Consider the following 13527-nt stretch of genomic DNA (forward strand, 5'->3'; position numbering starts at 1 on the left):
AGAGTCCAGTTCAGCTTCTGCCCAAGCAGCTCTTTAGTAAATCCAAATGCATCTCACTGAATATTCTCATGTGTAATTAAACCAAGTAAATGTGGGTAGATCACGTCAGGGTCGACGCCCAACGGCCCCTGCTGCTTTGTGTTCCATCCCCATTCTAACCGCCTGGTCTTGGGTTTGAGGCTGGCCAGGGACCTCTCTCATCTATTTGTTTATATTTATTGCTTTTGTTCCACGGTGTTTCTTTTCCTTTCTGTTTTCTCAGTTATAGGTCGTATTATTGTATTATTTGGTTCTGTAAATCAGTCTAGTGTATTCCCAGAGTGTTGCTTAGTGTTTTGCAGCTTTAGTGTCTCTAGTATTCCCTAGTCCTATGCTTGTTAATTGTTCCACCTGTTGCTCGCTATCCTGCTCCTGTTGTGATCGGTTTATTTGATTTACGAATTATCCCTGTCCCTTGTTTGCCCCTAGTTTCTAGTGTCTTTTTAAATGCCTGTTCTAGTTCTGTGTGTTGATAGTTCATTGAAGTCGTATGCCTGCTTATTAGATGGCTGTCCTGATGTTGTTTTGCTTTGTTCCCCTAGTTCTGCTCCCCAGTTGTGTTAAGTTTTGGTTTCTTTAGTTTGTTAATCTTTGTTTTTACATGTCTTTCCATAGAATAATGTAAAAGAAATATAAAATGTTAAGAATGTTTTCCTATAGGCTTTTCTGTTGAGTGCCTTACAAGTGTGTCCCAAATAATCAAACAAAAATAGTATTATTCGGATCACAATATAATTAAACAGAAAAACCAGCTAACCAACACTGAACAAAGAATCAGACAACCACCCTGTTACACACGGTTTAGTATCGCTTACGAAATGTTATCATTGGCAAGCGTGTCTTTTTACCCCGTCAGAACATTTTTGTACAAACAGGATTGATTGATTTAAGGTACACCCTCTATTCAGGCAGAAGAGTTTCGAGAAGTGGGATTATGATGACAATTTAGGCAGTAAACAAACTCAAGAAAAGGGGACAGTGAAACATGCGAGCGAACGAGGGGCTGATTAAAAATATGTGGCAGAAAATAAGTTTCACCCCTTACTACAAAGGAAGAGGGTGCGTTTGGGCGACCGCAAACGTTGCGCACGAAAGGCAGATGCCGTACAAAACAGCCTTAAAGACGAATAAGACGCTCGTCCAAAGAAGACAAAGTCATGTATTTGAAATTACATGCATACCACGGAGTCCGCCACGGACATAATTATATGGCCATTGATGGTATCGCAAAGGTTAGTGCTAAGTTTCGTGAGGACGCGAGCATCGCCATCAAATTGCTTGTGGTTGAACTGAAAGCGAAAATGTCCTGGCGTCCTTTAGTCGGGGAAAATGTAGAATGCATGTATGTGTATGTCTGTTTTTGTGTATGTATATGCAAAAAAGCACACTTTGCTTTTCGTGACTATTACAATATAGCTCTAGTGTTTCAGATTAGTGTAGAGCGCATATAATAATGCGATATGCAAATAATTTTATCTGCAGATGATCTTATTTCGAAAGCACATTCGGTATGTCACAGTGCAGCTGTTCGAGCCACCAGATGTGAACCAGGAAGTGCAGAAGTGACAGTTATTGATCAACGCCGTTTCTGAAGAGCCTTTCCTGCCCACATAGTTAGATGAAGACGGCAAAACACATTCATTTATCTTCACTCTTTTACTGTCAGATAATCCAAAGATTATCTCCGCAAATTGGTGCCCACTGTTTTGTCCGTTACTATCCCTGAGTTTTATCTATTTTCCCTTTGATAAAGGGAGCAAAAGTCTTTTTATGTAACTAATGTTTATGTAATCGATTCTCCTAGTGAAAGATAATTGTCATAATATGGCATTAACTTGACTAATCGGGATAGTAAAAATGCAGTTATGATAAAAAATATATATATAATTCTTAAAAAGATTCTTTATTTTCTGTGAAGATTGCAACCGTTACAAGAAAGCTAGCAAAGAAAGGTAGAAAAGTGAACCCAAAAATATTTTAAATGTAATTTGTAGTTATAAGGCCTCCTCATTTAATAGCCGAATAAGAATGGTCATGAGTACCTTAGACTAAGCGTAGATGTCGGCCTGAAATATTTAGGTGGCTGCATTGATAAAATAGATATCTGTTGGATCAACACGAAATAGAAAACCTCAAAATTATTGCTTTAATGAATGTTATGTCTTAATTTCCCTTGTCGAACATGGCCTGAACTGTCATAAAGATGATTCATCTTCTGTATAATTTGCTTACCACTTATGGCTACTTGTTGGTTGTCATTCAGGTTTTATAGGTAGCAACCCTAGTGCCTCTATTGTAGACTGTATTGTGCTTTGGGACAATTATGTGGTGTAACGCACTATATAAACATTTGTTGAATTTTATATATCATTGCTTTCGAAACCCGACCTTTAAACGACGGCATGTCTTCATTTCCGTATAATTGCGCGTAAATTTTTGGTTTAAATGTCGTAATCCTTCAAGTCGTGTTCATTTTGCACACTGCACTGAATGCTAATTTCACAACGCACCCCTTTTGCAGCACGATAAGACCCTGGTGGGCCACCGTAGTGTGCGGTTTTATATATTTTTTGCTTCTCCACCAATGAGGCGCAATCTTCATTAAGCGCTGCAATTTTATGAGCGCCGGCAAAAGCGGGGTTTCTGTTGTCATCGCTGGTGCTGCTTCGCCGGCAGTTCTTGCAATAGTAGGCGACGATTGTCTTGCGCATAAACAGATGGAAGCCCGAAAGCGTCGCAGGGACGACAACCTCCCTCCAGATAGTTTCTCCACTCCGGAGAAGAAGCTTGTAGATGTCCCCCATCGGCTGGTTAACTATCGCGAATGGGGGATCGAGGACACATGCAGATATTTGCGTAAAGAGGGATTCGGTAACCTGGAAGAAAAGTTCAGAGGTATTGAGCAATTAAGTATTAGCTGGGGAAAAAGCCTCCGTTGTCCAATTTTGCAGATAAATCGCAGTGAACGTTCATCTTCGTCGGGCTTTGCTGTCTGTCATCTTGCCCCTTAAAATCGAGTATGTCAGTGAAATGGTTTTTGCATACATGACGTTTCGTTTCAGTTTGATCAAAATGTAATGGTAGCTGCGCCGCTTGAGTCGTCTTTCGTATCTTTCGGTCTTTTCCCATAATGATGTGCATTTGCAGTCTAAATGACAACTTGCGATTTCTGTATGTTGCATTTCGCTTTCTATACACTGTTTAATATTGCATGCTTACCGCTTCGTCGGACTACCAGGAATTACAGTCTCTTAAGACTTAGTGGAAGACACTGATCTTTATTTCAGAGTTCTTAACAAATCCATTACTTTAACAGTTCCTTTTTGGTTATAATGATGATCCCATAGAACCTGGGTCCAAATGTTTATTGTCACACATATTTTAAAACTATTAAGAAACGGTTGTCCCTCTGTGTTTTGTACATTTGCATGGTTAATTCTGTTAGCAGGGAAGAATATTTTAATTAGTGATAACTTGCTGGTGAGGTGTCGATAAATGAGCATGGTTTGGGATGCCTCCCGATTTGACATCCTGCCCCAATCGCCAGAACAAAGGGTTATACTTCACGGTTAGAGCAAGACAACAGAACCACTGCGAAAAAATGTTTGCTTTGACCGCTGTGTGTCGTCTGCAGAGCAGGGGTCTAGACTCACGAAAGTCATTTTAGAAAATTTGTTATTTAATATTGTTAAAGAAGGTTATTTTAGAAAGTACGCTGTTCGTCTTTGTCAGAAGAGTGAGCGATTGAAAGCAAAACCTTTGGCGACCAGCAATGAGATGTAAAGTGTAAGTCTGTGGAGGTTCATGTGGAGCGTTTTCCTGTTTTCGCAGCAGGGCACATGCAAAATCTGTGCAAGGAAGAAGGTTTCTCCACTGTGGTTTAACGATTGGCATCTGTCTCTGAAGTGGGCTAACACCCCCAACGCCCCATCTGTCTCCCTCTTCCTCTCTCTCTTTCTCTCTCAGAGGAGCAGATCACTGGGGTGTGCCTGCAATACCTGACGGACGACCGGCTAGAGAAGATGGGGATCGGGTGAGTGTGGTGGTTAAGATGTCGACGGTCACGTGGCAGTCTCTCGTCCCTGACATGCAGTCTTACGGGTCTGTGGTTATGCTTGCTGAATCACGTTTGCTGTGGGTTTGCTCCTCTCTTAGCCCTCATGGGGAACGAATCAGGCTTCTTCACAGCCTGAGGAAGCTCTGGCACCTTTCGGCAGATGCCATCAAGGTAAAGTTGGCCATCTGTACACTGGAGGGTGTGGTCAAAAATCAGCATTGTCGTGCGGGGGGTCATAAAGGTCACAGGTGCTCTTGTCCCTCACAGGTGTTCAATGACCCCATCCATGGACACATTGAGTTACACCCCCTGCTTGTGCGCATCATCGACACACCGCAGTTTCAGAGGCTGCGTTACATCAAGCAACTGGGGGGCACATACTTTGTGTACCCGGGAGCCTGCCACAACCGCTTTGAACACTCCATCGGGCACGTTTGCGTTCATTAATTCTTTTGTGCTTAACGTGTTTCATCCTCTGTTTTGATCTGGCCTGGGATGCAAAGTTTATTAAAAGGCATGAAGTTTTTTTTCTGCCAATTACTTCACTATTAAACTCTCTTCCTCGTAATATTGTGTACCAGCCAGTCAGTGCATGTTTGCTTAAGAGTACTCAAAGCCCCTGGAGGTGATGTCTGACTTTTGGTTCCTCTGGCAGGGTTGCATACCTGGCTGGTCGGCTGGTCCGTGCCCTGGGAGAACGGCAACCAGAGCTGGACATCAGCAACAGGGACGAGCTGTGTGTGCAGATCGCTGGTCTTTGCCACGACCTGGGTAAGCTGTGCATGTTGTACGCTTTAGGGTCCATTCCAGCTGCCTTGAGCTCTGCCTGTGGGTTTTCACATCTGTTTTATCAATGTTTTGCTTTCTGGAGAAATTAGAGTAATATGTTGCTGAAAGATCTCCAAGATGTAAACATTAATCATGGTCTGAACAGTAGCCCTTCAAATTTAACCGCTATTCAGTCACACCTCTGATTTTTCCCCAATTTGTAAATCCAGCCATCCATCCATTTTCCAAACTGCTTATCCTACTGGGTCGCGGGGGGTCCGGAGCCTATCCCAGAAGCAATGGGCACGAGGCAGGGAACAACCCAGGATGGGGGGCCAGCCCATCGCAGGGCACACTCACACACCATTCATTTCTATGGGCAATTTTAGCAAGTCCAATTAGCCTCAGCATGTTTTTGGACTGCGGGGGGAAACCGGAGTACCCGGAGGAAACCCCACGACGACATGGGGAGAACATGCAAACTCCACACACATGTGACCCAGGCGGAGACTCGAACCCAGGTCCCAGAGGTGTGAGGCAACAGTGCTAACCACTGCACCACCATGCCACCCCTCATTTGAAAATCATTTATAATAATATCTGAAATGGTTCAGTTGTTCTTGTCTTTAGGACACGGCCCCTTCTCTCACATGTTCGACGGAATGTTTATCCCGAAAATGCGTCCTGGTTTGAAATGGAAGGTAATGATTTTTTTTTATTATTTTATTGGTTGGTTGTTGGAATTTTTATCTGTTCGATTTCAGGTGATAGTTCAGTGTTTAGTGCATCTACCCAGGTCAGTAATGTCTATCCGTGTGTCTGTCTGTCCTAGCATGAGAAGGCCAGCGTGGACATGTTTGATCACATGGTTGAGGTGAACAGCTTGAAGGTGGTCATGGAGCAGTACGGACTGAAGCTGCCAGAAGACTTGGTGTTCATCAAGGAGCAGATCGCCGGCCCCTTGGAGCCGCCCTTGTCCCTCAGTCAGGAGCAGGCTGCTGTAAGTCACAATGTCAAAGATGGTGGGGTTTTGTTAAGCTCAGTCGCAACAAAACACAGTTTACTTTTGTGTCTTCCGCTTGCTGGAGTCACAGGCGGGTTTCTGTCCTCGGCGGGATTCTGTCCTCGGCGGGTTTCTGTCCTCGGCGGGTTTCTGTCCTCGGCGGGTTTCTGTCCTCGGCGGGATTCTGTCCTCGGCAGTCACGTGGGTTGCATAGATGGCCAACCACACCCATTTTTTTCTCAGCTGTGCAAAAATGTTTTGACAGAAGTTCTTCAATACACAGAGAATATCTGACTGGTATTCAACCGAGTCGTTTTTGTGTGTATATTTGGGGTGGAGGTGTTGTCTGTGTCTGTGTGTTTGCATTTTTTCCTAGTGTATGCAGAAGTGCAGGCTAGGCAAGAAAAGTAAGCAGAGCTAAAAGCAGGAGGATCAGTTTGACATATTTTATGGTCATGTGCATTATAAAGTTCCTAGTCATGTGTCACCTTCAGTCTAGTGTCACTAACTGATCATAATTTATTTTATTTACCAGGAAGGTTCCACTGAGATACCGTATCTCTTCTTCCAGGAAGAAGATGGTAACAAATCAGAAAAATAAGACAAAATACAGAGATGATTAATATGAACACAGACTAAAACACATACAAATACTCAAACTACAAAAACACATAGAATAAAATTCAATTTATAGGAAACGATGACACCGTTCTTTAAGCTCAGAGTTGGTGGGAGGCTGAAGGAGAAGGTACAATACCAGCACCGCGGAGTGCACAAGCATGTCAGTTAGTTTCACTTTGTCTTGGACAGTGCAAATCATGCACAAGTGAAAGTGGCTGGATAAGTCGAGCCCCTTCAGAGGCTGGTGCCCTGGGTGGCGCCTATAAGGTCGACCAGCTCTGCATCCATAAAACATGAATTTATTAGAATTTGCGTCATACTAAGATAAGAGCCTTTATTAGTCCCACGGGTGGGAAATTTGCATTTTACGGCAAAGTGGACAGTACAGCAGAAATAAGCAGAATGCAGAAAGTCCTTAAGCAATAACAGTAATATCAAACAATAGAAAATAAGAAATAAAAAATAAAATACAATATATACAATATGATCAAGAATATATACAGTACTCAGAGTGGTTCTGCACTCTACTTATCTCTTCTTGCTGCATGTCCGTGTTTTAATCTAATCTCCTCAAAACACAGTTTAATTTCATGGAGGCATGTGTAATTTTGTCAATTTGATACGCTTATCATAGGCTGTGTTGCCTGTGGATTATTCAGTAGAGAAACATTTGCTAGGCTTTTAAACTTAAAAATAGAAGTTAAAACAGAAACCACAGTTTTGTTTCTACTCGTTTTTAAGTCTGTTTTGGAGTTTGTTGTTTTAATTTCAGTTGTGTTTCTGTGTCTCGCTTTGGCTCGATCAGTATTCATTAACGGTAACCTTGGACGAAACAAACCTTGAAGTAAATGTAGGCCGAGACATTTAAACAGAAACATTTGCCTTCTGTGAACTCAAGGTTCTCTTAGTCTCATTGCTGAAATATGATAATCCAGACTTAGTTCCAAGATTTCATTTCTTTGTTTGTTTTTTGTCTCTCTTTAGTGGCCATACACGGGTCGTCCTGAAATAAAGTCTTTCCTGTATGAAATAGTGGCAAATAAAAGAAACGGTATTGATGTCGACAAATGGGATTATTTTGCTAGGTAAGACTTTCTGTACCTCTCAGCCCCGATGCAGTGCCTGTGGTCGGTGATTATCTCAACCAGCTGATTATAGTGTTGTGGGAAATGCTGTGCATGAATTTATTAATATTAACCGTTATATGTTTACAAAAATTATTGGTTATTAAGTTGTTGTTCTATGACAGTTACTCCTTTAAACTTTTCCACACCTTAAGCTTATCAGTTCCCATCCTCATCTTTAAGTTTTTGGTCCAGCAGCTCTACCTGCCTTTGATCCCTGCCCACCTGCCCTTGTGTCCCCTGTTAGAGACTGTTACCACCTCGGCATCCAGAACAATTTTGACTACAAACGCTTCCTGAAGTTTGCCCGTGTGTGTGACGTGGATGGGAAGAAGCATATTTGTACCAGAGATAAGGTACCCGACTCCTTTAATCTTTGCCTGCAACGAGGTTTATAGTCTAAAAATGTTCCTGTTTCTCAGTATGTTTAACGTGAATTCTAAATGGAGACTATTTTTAAACATTAGAAATGGTTTAACATACATGGATAAAAGTATTGGGATATCTGGCCGTTACACCTCCTGGAACTTTTATTATATTCCAGTCCAAATACTTAGGAAGTGTTGGGGAAGTTACTCACAAAAGTAATCCATTACAGACAGAGGGGGAAAGTTCAGGTCCAGGAAGTACACATCCAGACCGAGGTTTTATTTCAACCAACCAGTTGAGTATAAAGGGTCGTTTGTACTTTCTGGACCTGAACTGAGGTCTGGTGCGTGCTGCAAAGGTGGCACCCTATGAAAGTACCACATGTCAAATCTCCGAGTTCTTCAGAATGACCCAGCCTTTCACCCAGCAATGGGTGAGAAATGTTTGCAAACCTGACTGCATGGTTAGGGATTTGATCCTATACACCTGTGGCAATGGGTGAGAAATGTTTGCAAACCTGACTGCATGGTTAGGGATTTGATCCTATACACCTGTGGCAATGGGTGAGAAATATTTGCAAACCTGACTGCATGGTTAGGGATTTGATCCTATACACCTGTGGCAATGGGTGAGAAATGTTTGCAAACCTGACTGCATGGTTAGGGATTTGATCCTATACACCTGTGGCAATGGGTGAGAAATGTTTGCAAACCTGACTGCATGGTTAGGGATTTGATCCTATACACCTGTGGCAATGGGTGAGAAATGTTTGCAAACCTGACTGCATGGTTAGGGATTTGATCCTATACACCTGTGGCAATGGGTGAGAAATGTTTGCAAACCTGACTGCATGGTTAGGGATTTGATCCTATACACCTGTGGCAATGGGTGAGAAATGTTTGCAAACCTGACTTCATGGTTAGGGATTTGATCCTATACACCTGTGGCAATGGGTGAGAAATGTTTGCAAACCTGACTGCATGGTTAGGGATTTGATCCTATACACCTGTGGCAATGGGTAAGAATGGAGCCCCTGAATTCAATGATGGAGTGTCCCAATACTTTTGTCCATATAGTGTACGTCCTTGTAACTATTTCATATGCATATGCCTATAAATGACTTTATTACTGGGTTACTGGATAACGTTACCTAGATACATATAACCTCACAAATGGTTCTTCATTAATACAAAAGTATTTGTTTACTCCAATCAGTGATTGTCTCAGTCCTGGGGGAAATTGATTTAATTCCTTAGTTGACGTTCTGTGAGGTATTACCGAACCTGCTCTTGTGTTCCTAGGAAGTAGGAAATCTCTATGATATGTTTCACATCAGAAACTGCCTCCATCGCCGTGCCTACCAGCACAAAGTGGGGAACATCATCGAGACCATGTGAGTCTGCCATGCGCAAAGCCACAGACCACTTCCTATCCCCTGGTATCAAAAAAGGAAGTAAAAACCACTGTAAACTGGTCTCTTCAGGGGGAGTTTGGGCTGGGGAGGGTTGGTGCATGTTTTATCTACTGCCTGGTTTCCAATGGAGAACTTCTGACCAGGGGGTTTGTTCATTAAATCCCTTAGCATATTTTAAACCAGAAAGTTTGGATGTCTTGAGCATCTTCAATACAATCGATAAGGTTTGTAGCGAGCAGGTATGGTGCCTTAATCTTAGATGCAGGATTATTAAAAACATCATTCAGATTTTATTGCAAACCATAGGGAAAATGGCAAACTCTTTTTTTTTTTTTTTTTTTGATTGTTGGGTTTTTCCTTTGTGTTTTCAGGATAACGGAGGCTTTTGAAAAGGCTGACAATCATATCAAGATTCCTGGCTCTGATGGCCAGATGTTTACCATCTCCACTGCTATTGATAACATGGAAGCCTACACCAAGCTGACAGGTCAGGCCTTCTAGCTGTTAGAGAAGAGAGGGTCTTCATCTACTGTCCCAAAATCAACCAGGTCGATGGGCAGAAATGAAGGAAATAAAGTTTCTTGCATACCTTTCAAAGCTGCTTGAGTGGTGTCCAGATTGCACACGTGTTTGGTTTGAGATCTAATCAATCTATATGGTCCTTAAGGAAAAACTCTGCTGCCTATCTTCCTCCTTCCACCCCAGACCATGTGTTTGAGCAGATCCTGTACTCCACATCATCCGAGCTTGCCGAGGCACGGACCATCTTGAACAACATAGTCACCCGTAAGCTGTACAAGTGTGTGGGTCAGACCCAACCCCGCAGGCCCATGAAGATCACACAGGTGGGGATCATTGAACAAACATCTGGTTATCTCTGTAGTGGTGCAGCCATGGAGACTTCTGATATGCTCCTGCGACTGGCCTTTGCTGTAGTATAATATGTCATCCTCAGAGTGACCTTCGACACTGGCGCCAGAGTGTTGCCGATTCCAAACCCCAGAGCGGCACCGATGTCCTCTTTCAGGCTGAAGACTTCATTGTCAGCGTAAGTCCGGTTCTACAGCCCATTTCAGGACCATGTCCGAGTAGCAAACTTGGCCTCATTGGTCTATTCCATAGAAGTGATGGATTTTGTGATTTTTGTCATTCGTTGCGTTAGTTTGTCAGACCAAACACATTCGCCCGTATTTCGCAGTCTGTTGACTTGACATTCCTTTGTCCCTGAGATAATGGTCCTTTGACCTATAACCTTTATCTGATGGGTTCTCCTTTTTCCGACGTTCGTTCAGGTTATTGATATGGACTATGGAATGAAGGCAAAAAACCCAGTCAATAACGTGCGCTTTTACTGCAAGAATGATCCCAGCAAGGCCATCAAGATCCGTAAGAACCAGGTATGCTGCGTGGGTCCAGGGAACTCCAAGCATCAGTGCTGGGTCTGATGTTGCTCTTCTAATGGGTCACGGGGTTTTGTTTTGTAAAGGGGAAGGAAACTGCAGACTCACTGATATTGTGATGTTGGTTTGGGGTAAAACATGGACTTATGCAAATGTCAGGCTGAACCGTCAGACTGATAAAGATCCGACTCAGGAAGCGTTCAAACGCTGAATGACACACTTTTCGCACTTTTAAACGATCCCAACCGCAGGTCTCCCAACTCCTGCCTGAGAAATTTGCGGAACAGCTAATCCGCGTCTACTGCAAACGGACGGACGACGGGAGCGTGGAAGCAGCCAAAAAGTACTTTGTGCAGTGGTGCATCAACAAAGACTTCATTAAACCTCAGGTAGTGAACTGCGCCTCCACCGGTAACCTTGTGGCTAGACGATCACTTTCAACAGGGGGGAGCTGTGACAGATGTAGTCATGTTTGTGTGAGAGACACCAGCAAGGGAGTGGAGAATAATAAAAAACACCCTATAGAGTACTCTAGTGTGATTCGCTTCTCTGATGTAGGGCTGGGCTCTGAGGTGGCCGGTGTGGGTGCAGGTTTTCAGGATAACCTATAGGTCAGCTGTTCACACCCAGGTGTGAGGACTCTTCAGCCAATCAGTCCTCTAATTAGCAAGCTAATTGGGGAGTTGCAGCGAAAACCTGCACACACAGAGGCCCTTTGCGGATAAGATTGGCCACCCTTGATGTATGGTATTTAAAAAAAATTGCCCGGACCAACAATCTATCCAAGTGAAACTGTACTGCAGGGCGGGGGAGGGGGTCATAAGGGACATTATTTTCACATTTCATGCGTCTTCATTTTTTATTATTTATTTATTTATTTTTTGTAAGGACGGGGATATAATTGCCCCCGAGCTCACTCCACTAAAGGCCAACTGGGAAGATGATGATGAGGACGACGATGATGTTGGTCAGCACCATCTAAAGGGTTCCAGGAATGGTGCCCAGGGTGTGAGGAGCCGCCTCTTCTGAAGACGCGGGGGGGGGGGGGGGGGAGGCTGCTCATTAAACAAGCATGTACCATAGAAAAGGGGCAGGATTAGCCCAGCTTAAACAATCCACATGCAGGTCAGTTTTCTTTGGTGCCAGCTGTTGGCTAAGAGAAGAACAAGAATTATTGTATGTATTTTATACTTTATTTTCAGAAGTTCATATTTATGTACTATAACGGATGTGTATGGCCACTGTGGTACAATAGCCTGTTTAATATGACATCATGTTAAACATATTGACAGTGTTTAGAAGCATTTTAATGTTTGAACTATCATGCATGCAGGTATTTTCATTCTCAACCTGAATGTGTATTTATTTTATATATTTGCATACAATGCAGTGATTTTTTTTTTTTTTTAAAGGATTCCCTTTATTTCTTTGCCGTTGTGAGGTTTGGTTCACGTGTGTTTTCTTAGCCCCGTTTTGGATTTTGTGGTGAAGATTTAATTTGGGCTGGATTTAAACTCACTATTTGGTGTGTGTGTGTGTGTGTGTGTGTGTGTGTGTGTGTGTGTGTGTGTGTGTGTGTGTGTGTCCCCTTCTTATGTATGTGCGTGAATTCTCGATTCCCATCATGTGCCCCCATTTTAATATCGATGGTCTGTGGAGCGGATCTCGGTTGATCAAGGCCGTGAGTCACATCATGCTTTGAGAATCTGAGGAAACAAAACCTGGATAGTGGCTTGTTGAAAAGCTAATAAACCACTATGTTGATTCTATCTGCTTTGTGTTTCTGGTGTATTTGATAGAACGCCATGGTAACGCTGTGTTTTTTATTAATTTATAAACACATTCACAGCAAATAATAATGCATTCATAAAGCATTATAAACATGCCCATAAATATTTATCAAAAGGCATAACATAAACATGGCTATCATGCATTATGAAGCGCTCATCTATAATGCACTATAGATGCGTTTATAGTTATGAGTGCAACTGTGTCTGAGAGAGGCAAACGGTATACTTGGGGAAAAAAGGTTTAACCTGAAAGCTAAGCACTTTTTTCCTTTCCGCTTCCCCTCCTCAGAGGGTTTTGGCATGTAGACAGGAAAGAATGATCTTTCAACAGGTAATGGAATTAAACATGCGACTGGCCAACATCGTGTGACACTGATTCGCTGAATTAAGCAAAGGAATACCCCATCAGCACACACACACACACCAGCACACCTACCACAAGAGCCTGCTACCTGCTTGTATTTTCTTCATACTCCCTGATAGATTGGAGAGAATAGCCTGAATTCTGGTGGACAAGATTTTCCTACCAGTCCAGAACTAGTTGCACTGGAAGACCTGTCTAAGCAAACTTGGTGTGTTAAGAGGCTTATGTCAGACTAATGTTGCCCTCAATGCGGTTCTTGTCAAAAGTCTTTTGACTTCTGAACCTTAGCATTGGCCTTAACATCGGTTGTGCCCGAATTCGGTGGATACATCTTTTAACTGCGTTTAAGCTGCGTTCCTGAAGGTCGAACAGATGGTGTTGTCAAATGGGACGCTCTGGCTCCTCGAGTCATGTAGCTCCGCTCCTATCGCCTAGTCAGGACACACCTACTTTGCTGCTGCGCAATGAATCTTGGGATATGTTGGGATGCGAATGATTCATGGGGTGGATCCTTTGCAAGTTGATTAAAGAAGGATGCATTTCTAGGCTGCATTTGAAGGAGCCTTCAAAATGGGGCA

At 42.9% G+C, this 13527-nt stretch overlaps 1 protein-coding gene and 1 long non-coding RNA gene across 2 annotated transcripts; one reads left to right on the plus strand and one right to left on the minus strand.

Moving 5' to 3' along the window:
* The first annotated feature begins 1946 nt into the window (after positions 1-1946).
* Positions 1947-12564, plus strand: LOC125712527 (deoxynucleoside triphosphate triphosphohydrolase SAMHD1-like). Its single transcript, XM_048982679.1, has 16 exons — positions 1947-2934; positions 4006-4072; positions 4195-4267; positions 4364-4524; positions 4752-4867; positions 5495-5565; positions 5697-5864; positions 7473-7573; positions 7860-7968; positions 9283-9374; positions 9767-9882; positions 10101-10240; positions 10351-10443; positions 10688-10792; positions 11047-11184; positions 11684-12564. The coding sequence occupies exons 1-16, from the start codon at positions 2658-2660 to the stop codon at positions 11822-11824; spliced, it is 1968 nt and encodes a 655-aa protein (XP_048838636.1). The 5' UTR covers positions 1947-2657; the 3' UTR covers positions 11825-12564.
* On the minus strand, positions 8414-9060 carry LOC125712537 (uncharacterized). The gene is made up of 3 exons (XR_007383337.1): positions 8923-9060; positions 8564-8727; positions 8414-8498 (listed from the first exon to the last, which is right to left on the minus strand). It is a non-coding gene; the product is annotated as an uncharacterized LOC125712537 (long non-coding RNA).
* Positions 12565-13527: the final 963 nt, after the last annotated feature.

This window comes from Brienomyrus brachyistius, chromosome 18 (assembly GCF_023856365.1).
Source record: "Brienomyrus brachyistius isolate T26 chromosome 18, BBRACH_0.4, whole genome shotgun sequence".
NCBI lineage: Eukaryota > Metazoa > Chordata > Actinopteri > Osteoglossiformes > Mormyridae > Brienomyrus > Brienomyrus brachyistius.

Coding starts and splice junctions, on each gene's coding strand:
- LOC125712527 (XM_048982679.1), top strand. CDS start 2,658: ATGAGCGCCGGCAAAAGCGGGGTTTCTGTTGTCATCGCTGGTGCTGCT. Junction 10,241..10,350: donor GGCCCATGAAGATCACACAG/GTGGGGATCATT, acceptor TGTCATCCTCAG/AGTGACCTTCGACACTGGCG. Junction 11,185..11,683: donor AAGACTTCATTAAACCTCAG/GTAGTGAACTGC, acceptor ATTTTTTGTAAG/GACGGGGATATAATTGCCCC.